At 60.6% G+C, this 14,557-nt stretch overlaps 1 protein-coding gene across 2 annotated transcripts in view; it reads right to left on the bottom strand.

The window, feature by feature from the left end:
* The window catches only part of SDK1 (sidekick cell adhesion molecule 1), an 888,233-nt gene that overhangs the window by 79,546 nt on the left and 794,130 nt on the right, over positions 1 to 14,557 (bottom strand). For both annotated transcript variants that reach the window (XM_086692476.1, XM_086692475.1), the window contains exons 29-30: positions 4,365 to 4,559; positions 1,543 to 1,744 (exon numbers count right to left, since the gene is read on the bottom strand). In XM_086692476.1, coding sequence (XP_086548602.1) covers positions 1,543 to 1,744; positions 4,365 to 4,559 — 397 coding nt within the window. The remainder of the gene's footprint in view (positions 1 to 1,542; positions 1,745 to 4,364; positions 4,560 to 14,557) is intronic.

The raw sequence follows: 14,557 nt of genomic DNA, 5'->3' as shown, positions 1-14,557 counted from the left end.
AGCACGAAAGGGGAGCTCTGAGGAGCTGCCCAAGACCGCCCGCGTGGCACCTGCACCTGGACAACTGAGGCCTCAGTCTCTGCTTTCCTGCGACACCCCAGTGCTGACCACGCCCACGTGCGCATCTCACGCCACCTCGGTCATGTGCTCGCTCCCCAAACCCTTCTCTCTAGGCCTTGCTGTTGCCACCTGCTGGAGGCGGTGACGGAGCCACGCTCCAGCCCCCACGGCGCCCCGCAGCCTGCACTGTCCCTCCGGGGTGGGGGGGGGGTGAGGGTTGAGACTGCCGCAGGAGCCCCCACCCTGGCTGCTTTCCCTCCGCTTGGGTTCGGCCAAGGGCGGGAGCTGAGCCCCGCGGCCTGGCAGAAGGGGCGGGTCAGGACGCCATGGCAGATGCTGGGGCCGCAGGCAAGAACGACTCTTCAGACCCCGGCTCTCACGCATAGAATGGGGACGGCGGTCTCCCCCCACCGGTCCACCGTGCGGGTCTGATGAGAAACGTGCAAAATCTCCCAGGACGGTGCCCAGAACCGGGGTGCGGGGGCGCCGAGGACGCGGTGTTGGGTCTGAATGACGGCCAGCCTGGGAAATAGCATCTGGCCCTCCTCTGCCCTCCCGAGAGGGGCTGGCCGGGCTCCTGGAACCCTGGGAGCCCGTGGGACGTGTTCCTCAGCGGCCCCCTCGTGGCCAGATGTGAGCTTCATGGAAAGTGACCGTGGCCAGCGCCACAGAAGGAGCACAAGGAAGATGTCGGGCCAGCTCCCTGGACAGGCCTGCCCCCCGATATCCTGGGGCTTCTGCAGGGCGGTGTGAGCAGTGCAGCCCGGGCCCACCATGGGGACGTGGGGCCTGAGGTCACTTTTGAGAACCCTCCCCTAGACGGTTACGGAGCCTTCCTCCCCCGCCATAGAGGGGGAGCCCTCGTCCCTCGCCATAGAGACGGGTGTCCTTGACCCCACCGTAGAGGGGGGAGCCCTCGTCCCTCACACTGTAGAGAGGGGTGGGAATGGGAGAAGGGTCCTAAGCGAGGCCATGGGAGCCAAGAGCTGAGCTGTGGTGGTCGGTGCTGCTCCCTTGCCCCCCTTGCCTGGTGGCTCACTGATAACTGGATACATGCGGGGTTCTCATCGTGCAGCGGGGACGCTCCTCCCACGCCCCTGATCAGCCATCGCGAACGGTTGACAGGGGTGGGAGCCGCCTGCCTTGCTGACTACGAGAGGGAGCACAAAGAGAAGGTGCGACTCTTCCAGCCCGCAACACCCCTTCCCTGCGCCTCCCCTCCTCCACACCTGCGTCTTAGGGGGTAAGGCGCGGGGCCCACGCTTCCGGGCTCACGTCCCCGTCATCTGTGCCTCTTCCGTCCCCGGGGCCTGGGCTTGCAAACCACACCTGCGCAGGGCGTGCGTAGAAGGCCAGACCCGGGGAGGCCCGAGTGGGCTCCAGGACGCGGAATCCTGGTCCCCGGCGGAGGGAGCGTGCGCTAGGAGCAGAGACGAGAGCAGGCGCCCGTTCCCCGGGGAGGGCCCTCCCGGCTCTGGGTACCTTTCGACAGCACAGGCCGTGGCCTCGTGGCTGATGGACGAGGAGTACGTGTGCCACTCTCCCCCCGGCAGCTCTCGCACCTGCACGGTGAAATAGCGGATGGGGGAGGCCCCGTCGCTGCCCGGGACCCACTGGAGCCGGAGGCTGCGAGCCGTCACTTCTGCCTGGGGCACCAGGAGCTCTCTGGGGGGCGCCGGCCGCTCTGCAACCCAAAGAGAACAGAGCAGGGGCGGTGAGAGGGCGCTTCTCCAGGAGGGCTCCGCGGGAGCACAAGCCTGGGGACTCGGCTCCCCACGGGATCAGACAACGTGGAGATGATTCCCGCACGTGGCTGGAGACCCCGGCTTGCTCCCGGAACGCGGCACTGTCAGCGCAGAGACAGAGAGAGGTGAGCCCACACGTGCCCCCCACACGACCACCTCCGAATGACACCTGGGCTCTTGCGAGCACCTCCAGGCCCCTCTGATCTCGGGCTCAGTGCGTCTGTCGTGCGGAGGCCGACCCGAGCCTGACACACGGCGGCGTCCAGCTCAGCATCCCCGGGGCCGGTCACTGCCGCCCTGCGCAGCGGCGACAGGGAACGCAGGGTGCACGGGGCCAGGACCCCGCTTCGGAGTGTGGATCGTTACCGTCCCGCGCCTCCTCGCCCATCGATTCCAACAGGGCGACTCCACACAGGGAGGAATAATTGTTTAATGGTTTATCATGAAGATTATTGATTCGGAGGAGAGTGCGTGGTGGGTAATAAAGCAGCGACTGACTGCGGGCCCTGTGGCGACGGTCTGGAGGAGCGCTTCCGTCTTACCCGGTCAGCAGTCCTCTCGCAGGGCTGGAGCTGGGGCTGCCTGCTTCCTCATACCCCCTTGCCCCTTGAGCACAGCTCCCCTGGGCAAAGCTTTGCTGGGCCCCCTCTCTCTGAGCCTAGAGCACGGAGGGCCTGTGGGCCCTGGAGGAAATCCGCTGAGCTCCGTGGACCCCAGGCAGGTGGTGCGGGGGGTTGGGGTAGGAGCTGGGGTGTGGACCCCAGGCAGGTGGTGAGGGGGGGGTCGGGGTGCGGGCTGAGGTGTGGGTGAGGCAGATGGTGCTGGGGGTCAGGGCATGGGCTGGGGTGTGGACCCCAGGCAGGTGGTGAGGGGGGGGTCGGGGTGCGGGCTGAGGTGTGGGTGAGGCAGATGGTGCTGGGGGTCAGGGCATGGGCTGGGGTGTGGACCCCAGGTAGGTGGTGAGGGGGGGTTGGGGCACGGGCTGGGGTGCGGGTGAGGCAGGTGGTGCGGGGGGGTCGGGGCATGGGCTGGGGTGCGGGTGAGGCAGGTGGTGCGGGGGGACGGGGCACAGGCTGGGGTGCAGGTGAGGCAGGTGGTGCGGGGGTTCGGGGTGCAAGCTGGGGTGTGGGCCCCAGGCAGGTGGAGCAGGGGGCAGGGCACGAGCTGGGGTGTGGGTGAGGCAGCTGGTGGGGGGGGTCGGGGTGCGAGCTGGGGTGTGAGCCCTAGGCACGTGGTGCGGGGGTTGGGGCGCAGCTGTGGTGTGGGCACACGTCTCCCAGCCCCAGCAGCTCCGCTGTGAACCAGACCAGGGTGCCTCGTGAAGGGCACCCGTGTTAATGCCTCCACTTGGATTTAAGTCACATCAGACCTTTAGCAAACCTGTGTCTTTCCCCGTGCCTTAGAAAGTGCTGGATTTCCCTACAGGGCTGCACGGATTCTGAGGAAGGCGAGAGGCTTTGGGAGTGGCCCTCAGGGCCCGGGGTTGCTTCCCTGGCACTGAGAGCGCTGGCCGGACCGCGTCCCTGACGGGACGAGCCTGCGGACCTTGGCCGCAGCTGTAGGAGGGGTTCTCCCGGGGCCCGTCCTCTGTCCCAGGGCCCCGTGCTGGGGGCCATCGGATGGACCGCGTTTTGGGCTGACGGCGGGGCCCACATGTGCGTGGCCGTCTCCTCCACCTGCTTCATGCTCTGGAGGGCGCTCTGTGACCCTGGGATTTCTGTCCTCCAGTTAATAGCAGAGATGCTCGTGGGAGGAGGGGGCGAGCATCTCGGGGAGGCTGCAGCTGCTCTGGGGTGGGCCTCGTCATCTTTGGGGAACTGAGGCTCAGGGTTTGGGGTCACGGGACTCACAGACGGGGGGAGGGTTCAGCCTTCGAACCTGCAGCCAGAGCTGCCAGGGTCAGAGGCCCGGAGCGGTGGCCCCCGGGGAGGAGGCTGCTGAGGCAGATTCCAGAGCGAGGCTCGAGGGCAGGGCCTCGGTGAGATGGGAGCCCGCAGTGGATTTCTGTGGGAAGAGCCGTGTCCACGCAAACCACTGGATCCGTCTGGGCCCAACTTCCTCTTCCACAGAATTGGGGCTTGCAGCGCTCTTGCCCCCAGGCTTGGTGAGGACAAACCAAGACGGTGCTTGGAACGGAGGCGCCCGTCCAGACAGATCTCCCTAGGAGTGCTGGGCAGGAAGCGTGCTTACCGAGCACCTGCTCGACTGGGCACGTGGTTTTGAACATCAGAGACCAAGCGCCTGCCTTCAGGGAGCTGCCCTTAAACAGGGGGACTCAGTGCAGCCCTGGGCCAGTGACACAACCTCTCTGAGCCACGTCTCTCTCGTTAAAGCCGGGACATCCGTGCCTCTCTGGTAAATGTCAGGCCGTGCAGGCACCCTATGGTAATGTGTCCGGCTACAGGTGCGGCTCAGCGGGTGCTTGATAAATGCATGGGTCCTGGAGCCACCCAGGGCCTGACCCAGGACGCCGTGGACCCAGCAAGTCCCCGGCTCCCACGCGGGGCCGTCTCTCCCCGCTGTGGCACCAGGACAGCAGATTCGGGTCTCAGGTCTTACCTCTCTTCTCAGTGGTGATGACGGTGGCCTCCAGCGGCTCCCCCCAGCCCTGCCTCGTCTTGGCCGACAGCCGAAAGATGTAGGCCGACTCTGGGGCCAGCTCCGTGGCCGTGAACTGCCTCACCGTGGCGCCCACCTCCACCGTGGTGAACGTGTTGGGGCTGCTGCTGGCCAGGCGGTAGGCGATCTGGTAGCCTGCGGGTGGGGCAGGAGGGCCACCCGTCAGTCACGCAGGCTCGCGGGGACCCCGCTTTCCCGCCACCCCACCACCACCCCGCTTCGTCTCTCCTGCTTCCTTCCTCCTCGGCCAGCATCTGACAGGTAGATGTGGTGACACATGGAGCCTCTGAGCGCTGGGCCCCATGACTCTCTTCCCCCTTCTGCCCTCCGCCACCCGCCCCTCCCCTCGCAGGGCCAAGGGCCGTGCCTCCTAGAAAGGTCTTTCAAAGGCGCCCTTCTCACATCAGTGACTCGTCACCCTCCCTGCCGCCCGCCCCTCCTCTGTGCCTCCCGCCCCAGCAAGTGCCAGCACCCCACCCCTGGGCTAGGGGCTCCACCGCACAGAACTCTCCGGGCTTCAGCGCCTCTGAACGTCTCCTAAAGTTCCCGGTTATCAAGGGATTGTGGTCGATCTGATGTTATTAATGATCACACCTCCCAACCAGGCTGCGCCGGGACTGCCTCCACACGTCTGAAGAGGCCACCTGTCGGACCCGGCTGGGGACCCGGCACGCCCCGCCTTCTCTCGGGCACCGACGGCTGCGCGTCCGTCTGCACCGGCGAAAACCAGAACTGGCGGGTGGGGCGTGGTGGCATCCACAGGGCAATGCCCTCCTGGCAGTGGGGGGGGGAGGGGGGGCGGGCAGCCAGCAGAGCCGAACCCTGTGCCCGCCAGCCCTGCCTTCCCTGGCCTCCCGGGGGTGGCGCGGCCGCCAGCGACAAGGCCGCGGTACTAGCACAAGACTGCCCGTCTCTCCGCGAGAGACACCCTTCCGCCTTTGTCTTCCTTCTGGCACCTTCTTTGGCTCCACTGGAGACCGAGCTTACCGGCATCTTCCCGGTTCCTGCACTCGGTCTTCTGTGAAACCACACAAGGAGACACTGTCGGGCAGCCACATGTTGGGGGGGGGGGACAACTCCGTGTGATCAGCCAGAGATGCCCCTAACATGAGGCCCCTGACCACGGCTGGCCACAATCGTCAGCACACACACTGGGGGACAGCACCCCCCCTGCCCTCTTCCCCCTGCCATTCACAGGCCTGGTATCTGCAGGGCCTGGAACTCGGGCCCCTGACTGGCTGTCACGGCTGCGGCTCTGCCTCCGATGGCTCCTTTTCCTCGCCGTGACAACCAGCTGTCCCCAGCTGCCCCGGTGGCCTCCGGGCTCTGGCCAGTGTGTTCTGCTAGACGCCTGTCCTTTCCCATTCAGTGACCGACAACCCAGAGGGGCCGAGCCCCCCTTGTCCGTGCCCTGCCCCCCCTTTCTCTCCCTCACACGGTGTAGGTGGGGAGCCTGGGGTTTGGGTGCCATGGGAGCCTGGTCCCTGTCCTTTTGAGTCTCCTAGGCACCTAGTATCCCGAGGGTGAGGGCACCATGGTCACTGCAGCCCCCTCATGGGGCTCTCCTGCTGACCTCCTGGCAGCCTTGCCCCTCCGAGCCCTCGCGACGGCCACAACAGGTAGCCTTCGTACGCTCGCTGGGTCACGAAGCAGTACAGCTCAGACGGGGTAAGTGGTCCGCCTGAGGTCACACAGCAAGTGACCAGAGGGGGTGGGACTGGAGCCCTGAGTCTGTCTGACTCAGCCCACGCTTTCCACTGAGTCACGTACTGTTCCTGTGAATAGAAAAGCTCCACCCCAACCTTCCAGCAAAGGGAGAGCGTCCCCTTGCCAAATCCTGGCTACTCGAGACCGCGCATCCCGAGCGCCGGCAACACATGAGCGTGTCTCCAAGGGAAAACGGCGTGCCGCGGCGTGACGAGCACGTGCTCTGGGAGCGCACCTGCCTGGGCTGTGGTCCAGGCCCTGGGAAGTCTGTGCTGTGCGAATGCGAACCAGTACGGTACCCCCTCTGGATCTCAGTCTGTTAGGCGACGTGGGGCGGGGCGGGGGTGGGTGGGTGCTGTCCAGGTTGCCCTTTGGTGCATGCTGCATACTGAGCCGGGCACAGAGTAGGCACCGAGCGTGGCCCCTCCGTCATCCAACGGCCCCTGCTTCCTGGGCCGGGACTGTGCATCTAGGGCCTGCGTCTCTGGCTTGCTGCCTTGTGGCTGGAACTCGTCCTCTTGTCTTGGAATTAACATTCATCTAGGAAAACTCCGAGCGTTAAGCTGCCTTTTTTTTTTTTTTTTTTTTTTAAACGAAGGCATTAAAATGTTATATTGAAACATTTTGTCATTACTCTTCGGGTTGTATTATACTCAACACGGCTCGCGAATAACACAGGAGTGCAAGGAAGCACTTTCGAGACAGTCACCTCCCACCCAGGCCCCAGCTGGCAGGTCCCCTCTGCTGGCTCCTCGTGTGTCTTTCCGGTGAGAATCTGAGAGCACGGAGACACGAGCCCTGCCTTGCTAACGAGAGCGCACGCAGTAGTGCAGGGCACATCCGGGCTCGCACCCGGCCTTCCTCGGTGGCACCTCTGTGGTTGGCATGTGCTCTGTCAGAGGTCTGGTCCTTCCAAGGGTTTCTCGTCTGTTTGTGGTTCTTCTAATACGCATGCCTGACGGTCACGATTTCCACAAGGTCAGTCCCTGGCTCTTCCTAGACTCACGGACCCCACGGACGGTGGTGAGGTCAGCACACCTTCCCCTCTGGCCTGTGGGCCACGCGACGTCTTTTAGTTACGGTACCGCTTTTGTTTCTCTTCTGGTCTTGACCCTCACCCACTGCTATGAAAGTTATGTAAATCAAGGCTCTTACCGCACCTCTAACCTCGGTATGTCCCCCTCTGGCTTTTATGAGTCGCGTTCTCGTTTTTATCTTGTCGGGATTTGCAGCGGAACTACGGGTGAACAGCAAATTTAAAGCGGCACGCGGGCTAGATCAAAGCTCGGGAGGAAACCAGGCGCCGTTCCAAGGCAGTGCTGCCCGCGCGGGGACACGCTCCGTGTACAGAGGCTGATGTGAACCTCGCACGAGACCGGGGTCAGCCAGGGGCCTTGGTGACGACCCCTTCTTTCCACCTGACCACTGGAGGAGAGCGTGCACCCAGCACAAAAAGCACCTGACCGATGTCATTAACGTACGCGTATTCCTAAACTAGAGAGAGAAACTAAGGGAAGAAGGGTATCTTCCAAAGACAAACTGAGCTCGACAGTGAAGCACAGAGGCCACTCTGGCAGCCACAGACATTACGCATAAGAACACGATCAGACATGATGTTTTCAAAACCTCCAATATCCCTGCTGGTGATGAAGAGCCACCAGCCTTCCTCGAAGAAACAGAAAGTAACTCTGCATTACAAGCAGGCTTGGGCCCTGTCCAGGTACACACTGGATTTCTGTGTAGGATGAGCTGGACAGCTTTTGTGTTGACGGCGTGAGAACACAGGCCTGCACCTGAGAGAGTAAGGGGTGGACATGACCCCCTCGCACACGCTCTCCCAGCGTCCGTATCCAGAGCGGGCAGACAACTGGCCACGGGCGCACACGTCTTGGGAGACTCCCGAGGCGGCCCGGAGCCCAAGGCTGCCCTCAGCCGCGGCAGCGGCCTTCACTCTGCACGTGACATCTCGGATGTCCGGAGGTCCTGAGCCAGGCTTGAACCCCAACACGACTCCCGGCTCCTCATTTTCAGCCGCTGGAGCAGAGCAGCACAGGTCACCCCCAAGATGCCGTTTCCGCATACTGATTACTTTGGGTTAAAGTTACCCAGGAATAGCCAGTGCGGGAAGGACACTGTGACCCTCCTCTCTCCCCCTGAGAGCAGGAAAGAAGTCTCCCACGGGGAAGGTGCCCTCCCCACAGCAGGAGGAAGAGAGGCCCCTTATCCCGGACGCGGGCAGTCTAGGGCCTAGATGGCTGCATGAATAATTCTTGTTACTTCTTCACTAATTACTAGCTCAAGCCCAAACCCTGTGGTCTTGTCAATTCTTCACAAATTTATTGTTTCTTTGTCTCAAAGGCATTAAAAACCGCCGCTTTGGTCACATTTGAGCCTCTGATCTTTGGGGCTCATACACATATAAAATTAAATTTTTCTCTGTTTCATCTGTCTTTTTAAAGAATTTTTTAATGTTTTATTTGATAATTTTGAGACAGACAGAGACAGAGCACAAGCAGGGGTGGCGCAGAGAGAGAGAGAGAGAGAGAGGGAGACATAGAATCCGAGGCAGGCTCCAGGCTCTAAGCTGTCCGCACAGAGCCCGACGTGGGGCTTGAACTCACAAACTGTGAGATCATGACCCAAGTCGAAGTCAGATGCTCAACTGATGGAGCCTCCCAGGGGCCCCTCCTGTTCATCTTTCTTGTGTCAATTTAATCCTTGGACCAGCTGTAGAACCCAGAAGGGAAGAAGGGAGAAGTCTTCGCCCCTACACTATGAATAAAGAAAACAATTAGCCCCCACTTACTAGGGCCAGTGTATTTCAGGCACAGGACACGTGTCACATCACAGCAGTCAGTGTTACCCCCGGGGGCAGGGAGGGGGCACAGGAGCAGAGGACGGAGCTGGGCCTTCAGCGTTAGAGCCACATTCTGCCCGGGAGGCCCTGCTGTTTCTCCTAGCTCCCTGCTCTAAAATGGTATAATTCTGGTGACTGGAAGAAAACGGAGACGAATGGAAAACAATCTGGTCACTCTACATGTCACCTGCAAGGTGACTGTGACAATCTGGTCACCTGCAAGGTGACTGTGAGGGACCGGGGGAAACCGCAAGGCGTTCTGGACAGCGAGAGGCTGACCCCCGTGCCCGGGCAGGGGGGAGGTGATGCCAGCAGAGGAGAGAGGCAGAGACTTCCAAGGCCACGGCTCCTCCAGAGAGGAAGAGTTGTTTCAGAAAGCAGCCAGAAGAACCGGGGTTGTGTGCAAAAGCCCTGAGGTGCCTGCATTGGGAACGAGGTCAGGGCGGTGCCTCAAGTCCCTGGCAGCAGGGCCCGGGGTCAGAGCGGCCGCGAGGTCCGGGGGGAGTGCGACAACCCACCGGGAGCCGCCCCGGCCCGGCTGCAGGCGGAGCCCCGAGGATGGGTAGAGCGTGCGACGGGATGGTCGGCAGGTGACACGAGGACCAGGACTCTCCGGATGTCACGTTCCACGGGCGGCGGTGGGCACAGAGCTGGCTAAGCAGGGCAGATGCCAGAGGGACGCCTGGGGGCTCTGCGCACACAAGACACTGTCTATTCCAGGGGTGCCGCGGCTTGAGTCCTGAGAGGCCCGGTCGGCTCCAGCCTGGCCTGGAGCGAAGAGCTTTTTCGGGAGGCGAGCCCAGGAAACACGGGGAGCGGACGGCAAGCATGAGGAGGCAGTCGCCTTGCGGGTCCCCAAGGCTCTGCCTAATGGGAGGCGTGGAGAGGGCTGCTGCGTGGTCCCCCCGACTCCCAGCGGTCACGGGCTGAGGGCTGCTGGCGGGCAAGTCCCTCAGAGGCCTGGCCCCAGGGCAGAGGGTGCAGCCCGGCGGGGCCCCCGGCAGCTAAGGCCTGGGCTGCTGGCTGGCCGCGGGTGGGAGAGCCTGGGCTCTGAGGGCCGACCACGCCCAAGGCATCTGCGACAAGGCGACCCTGCCGCCCAGAGGTCACTGATCTCAGGGACTGCTTCTGGCCATCATCCTTCTATGCATAGGGACTTGAAACAGAACTGATTTTTCTCCAAATACAGGCTTTTTATTTGTGTCTCCTCGCCACATCCCGAAAGCCTCATTTCTTTTTTTCCCTTCAGAAACTCAAGCTTTAGTGGCTGCGTAATATTCCCCCGTGTGGGCCGGCCGCTGGAGGCGCTACCAGGACTGACTGGGACGGGGTGTGTCCGTGGCGGGACCACCCTGGGCTCCTCTGCCGCTGAAGCACGGAGGCGACGATGCCCCCCTTCCCACCGCCATGGCGACGACTCTGGCTCATCGCGTGCGAACCGCAAGGCACAGCGTTGCCACCTGTGTGCAACTGCAGGACACGTGGGCTGGTCTGTCTGTCTGGGACCCAGCTCCTACCCAGAGCCACTGGGGAAAACCCCCAGCCCGCGGGTTACATCCGTCTTTTCCCGTTATTCGTCCTGAAACTGGGCTCATGCCCTCTCGTCCCCGTTCTGTGGCCTAGTGAACTGAAGACTGACACCTGTGTCTTACGCTGAAGTGTCCTGAAAACGTCCTAGACTCAAGGGACACTAGAAGAGAGGCTTCTGTGCAGAAACGGCGAGAGGAAGCGGCTGAGCATCCGTTCTTGCGTTTGCGGAGAATAACGAGCTAGAGTGCTGCGGGATGAGAGCTTTCGGTGGGAAAGGCTTGTTCTGTAATTACAGCTGCAGCGAGGTCAGAAACATCAGTGTGTTGAGTGTCACCGTGCAAGGGCAGAAGGCTGCAGTGGGTGTGAGGAAAAGAACAGAGGAGCCCGATCAGTGGCAGGAGTGAAACGCGGCCCGAGCAAAGTCTGATTTTTAAAGTGCTGGGTGAAAAAGAATACAGGCATCCAGAGGGGCAAGGCCAAGTACGAGCCACACTGATCCAAGGCTAAGATGAAAACCGCAGCGTGAGAGACGCCTGGGAGGTCTCTGATTATGCCCAGAAGGTGGAGAAAACAACGTGCATCTAGAAAATCACAATCAGAAGAGGGCGTGTGCCTCACGCTCCAGACAAGTTCTAGAAGCATCAGCTGCGCGAGACGCAAGAGGAGGTTCTAAGATGCTGCTGTCGCTGGGAGCCTCCAGGGGGAATCTCAGCCGCCTCGCTCGGACGGGGGACTGCAGGCTGACACCCGGAGCCCCCTGCGGGACTTGCGTGTCACGTGGCTGGTGGTCACAGGCTTCCCGGGCAAGCGAAAGGGACCAGTCTGAGAGTCGCCTGCTCAGTGACACATCCCTGGGCCCCGGGAGGCACCCTGCCCAGAGGCCGTGTGGCTTGTTGGTTTTACGGCTTATCCGTGAGGGCTGGGGGCAGACAAATGCAGCCGTGGATCAAAACTATGTATTTGCAAACATGGATTATGCTCACTGGCGCTCTTCTCAGCAGAGCCCTCGCACACCCTTCTGTACTAAGCTGAAGGTAAATGTTAGGCCCTCGGTCGGCAGGTGGAGGTGGGGGAGGGCGCCGGGGTGCCTGGTGGGGGGGGGGGGGCAGACCCCGTGGGTTTAAAGAGCACATGCGTCACGTTGGCTTCATGGCATTTAAGGGAGCGCGGAGCAAGCGAGGGAGGGTGGCCGTGCCCAGGGTGGCTCTCGCCGCATCCCCCGAAGGCAGGCTCTAAATGCTAAAAGCTCTCCATGGTAAAATATTTACGCAAATAAGCAAGCGTTTTTCCCTGTAGGCGCCCGGTGGTGTTTCGTGCCGTTAATCTTTTTTGGAAATGCAAGAACACGTTTTGCTACAGATTACAAGAGCGCGGGCTGCCGAGGAGGCTCTGTAGTCGGAGGGCCGCGCCACCCGAGCGTGAGCATTGATTCAAGGTCTCTGGGAGCCAGGCCTGCAGAAAGCCGTTTCCCTTTCTCTCCTTTCAACACCAAGCCGGACCTTTAGGAACTGTTTTCTCATCTTCCCCACAGCACCTGCAAGTTGGTGCGCTAGCTGTAATGATATCCAGGTGACGGGTTGCCCAGACAACATTTGTTACCGTTCAGCTGAAGGCCATTCCGACGGAAGAGGCTCGAATGTGGTGTTTTTCTGCACGAAGGGGAGACGAGGCATCGCCTGGCCGTTCGTCCGCTTTGCCGCGGTTGGGATGCTCAAAGCATTTAAACGCGACCCTCTCCTTACCTGGACTTTTGTGACCGTTAGTGACCCCCAGGACCTCGGGGTCACAATGCCGACTTCTGAATGTACTTTAGGAACACCGTATAGCCTGACTCCAACCTGCCTTTCCTGATTCTTCTCCCTGTCTTGTCAGCACGAGACCTCTGCTCCCCCGACCAGGGCAGAGGAGAGCAATGATGCGCCTCCCGCTGGCGAGCACCAGGTAGATGCTGGTGCTGGGGGATGGCTTGGGTGACTGGAAGACACCCTCTGGTCCAGGAGACATGATGAAATACCGAACAGCCACGCGTTCGAGCTGACATTCGTCGGGTGTTTACTACATGGCAGGCGCTGTCCTAAGTTCTTCACGCACAACTCACTCAACGCTAACGAGGGTGAGTGCTATTCCCATTTGAGGGATGGGGGAACTGAGGCACAGACAGGCTCAGGAACGTGTGCAAGCTTACCCACGCTGCCCCTCGGCCTGTCCGGAGCACAGTGCTTACAACACAGGGGAGAGTAAAGCAAGCAGCCTGTGATCCCCGAGTTTATGGCACAGACCACAGCTGGCTGGGGACGCAGGGAAGGGTGAGTCACGCCCGCCTGGGGCTGTCTGAGAAGCTTCCTGAAAACAGTTGGCTGAGTCAGATCCCGAGAGACCGTGTTGGCTCGTGTTGCCGTTCGGCCTTTCCTCTCGCTGGGTCTTGCCCTCTGCGGCCTGAAGAGGCCGAGCCCCGTCAACCCTCCCACGTGTCCCAGTCCTGCCACCATGTCCCCAGTGGACGCGGGGACCAGGGAGCACTTCCTGAGCACATTTCACAGGACACGCCTGCAAGTCCTGGTTGGGAGGAGTCCTGCCACTCGGAGTGAGGGACAGACGGAGAGACAGCAGCCCTGGGGAGGGCCAGGTGAACGCCGACTCCAGCCTGCGGGGCCACGTGACAGCACCGGCTTCACCCACCACGGAAACGGCAGATGACTGGAAGACGCACACATTTGTGGTCTGTGAACGTCCCTATGCCCAAAGTTAAAAGAGCAAGTGTGTGGCAGATAATATTGTCAACGATTGTGCTGGCTGGTATTTACTGGGTTAAGTTGTCTGACCCCGTGTCGTGGCACTAACACAGCAGGGCCAGGCCTCCGAGCCAGACCGGACTTCAGGGTCTGGGCTCTCACTCGGCCATTTGGTACTTCGATGCGGCCAAAGTGTCAGGCACGGAAAAGCCGTGAGGAGAGGGTTAATCCCCAAGAGAAAAATGGTCAAAGGGGGTGTTAGGGGCTGAATGGCAATCCCCCCAAATTCTTAGGTTACAGTTCTAACCCTGAGCACCTCCAACGTGACTGTATTTGAGGACAGGGTCTTTATTTTATTTTATTTTTGAGGACAAGGTCTTTAAAGAGAGGATTAAGGTAAAATGAGGTCACTAGGGTGGGCCCTGATCTGGAGTGACAGGTGCCTCTACAAGAAGGGGTCAGGCGGACGATGAGGTGAGGACACCAGGAGGAGACGCCATCTGCACGCCCAGGAGAGAGGCCCCAGGACCCGCTGGCCCTGCCCAATGCCTGGGTCTCTCACTTCCAGCCCCCAGAGTTGACAGAAAATAGATTTCTGTTGTTCTGTGGCTCTCTATGGGAGCCCCAGCAAACCAGTACAGAACATAAGCTGGGAATTCCCAAAAGGAATAAAAAAAAAAAAAAACCTGATGGCTAATAAACTGTGAAAATGACCCCCATATAAATTTTACATTTTAGCTATTAAACTGGCCAATATATAGAAACGTTAACGTAGATGTTGGTGAGGGTGGAGTGACACGGGAGCCTGTGTGAGGGGCACTGATGAACAGTGCTTCCGGACGGAGAGTGTGAAGTACAGATGAAGAACCTTAGACATGTTCTAGCACCTTCTCCAGGTCATTCTGCTTCTGGCCTGTACCCTCGGAGACCATTGGAAACGCTGTGGAAATTGACCTCTAAAGATGTCACTTGCACCTATTATTTACGATTGCTCAATTTGGGAGAAGGTCCGTGTTTTTAAAAGTTTCAACTGCAACGTATCTGCACGTAAACATTACGTCATCTGAATGAGTGTGTTCTCGCTGCAGAACCCCCAGCAGTACTGGAGTATATAGTGTCTGCTTCCGGCAGTGTGGTCAACCTGATGTCCCGAAAAACCTTCCTGCGAGGACAAACTGATAAACACGACGTCAAGAAAAGAAAACCTTCTAAGTGCGTGGCTGAACCAGCAAGCGAGAAGGAGAAATTATGGAGATGGAAAAGGAAATGCCCAGACCCTCAAGGATGGGCACGCACATCTGGCGTTG

Source organism: Puma concolor, chromosome E3 (assembly GCF_028749965.1).
Source record: "Puma concolor isolate L17-30 chromosome E3, mPumCon1.1.hap2, whole genome shotgun sequence".
Classification (NCBI taxonomy): domain Eukaryota; kingdom Metazoa; phylum Chordata; class Mammalia; order Carnivora; family Felidae; genus Puma; species Puma concolor.
This window is presented reverse-complemented; position numbering and strand designations above follow the sequence as displayed.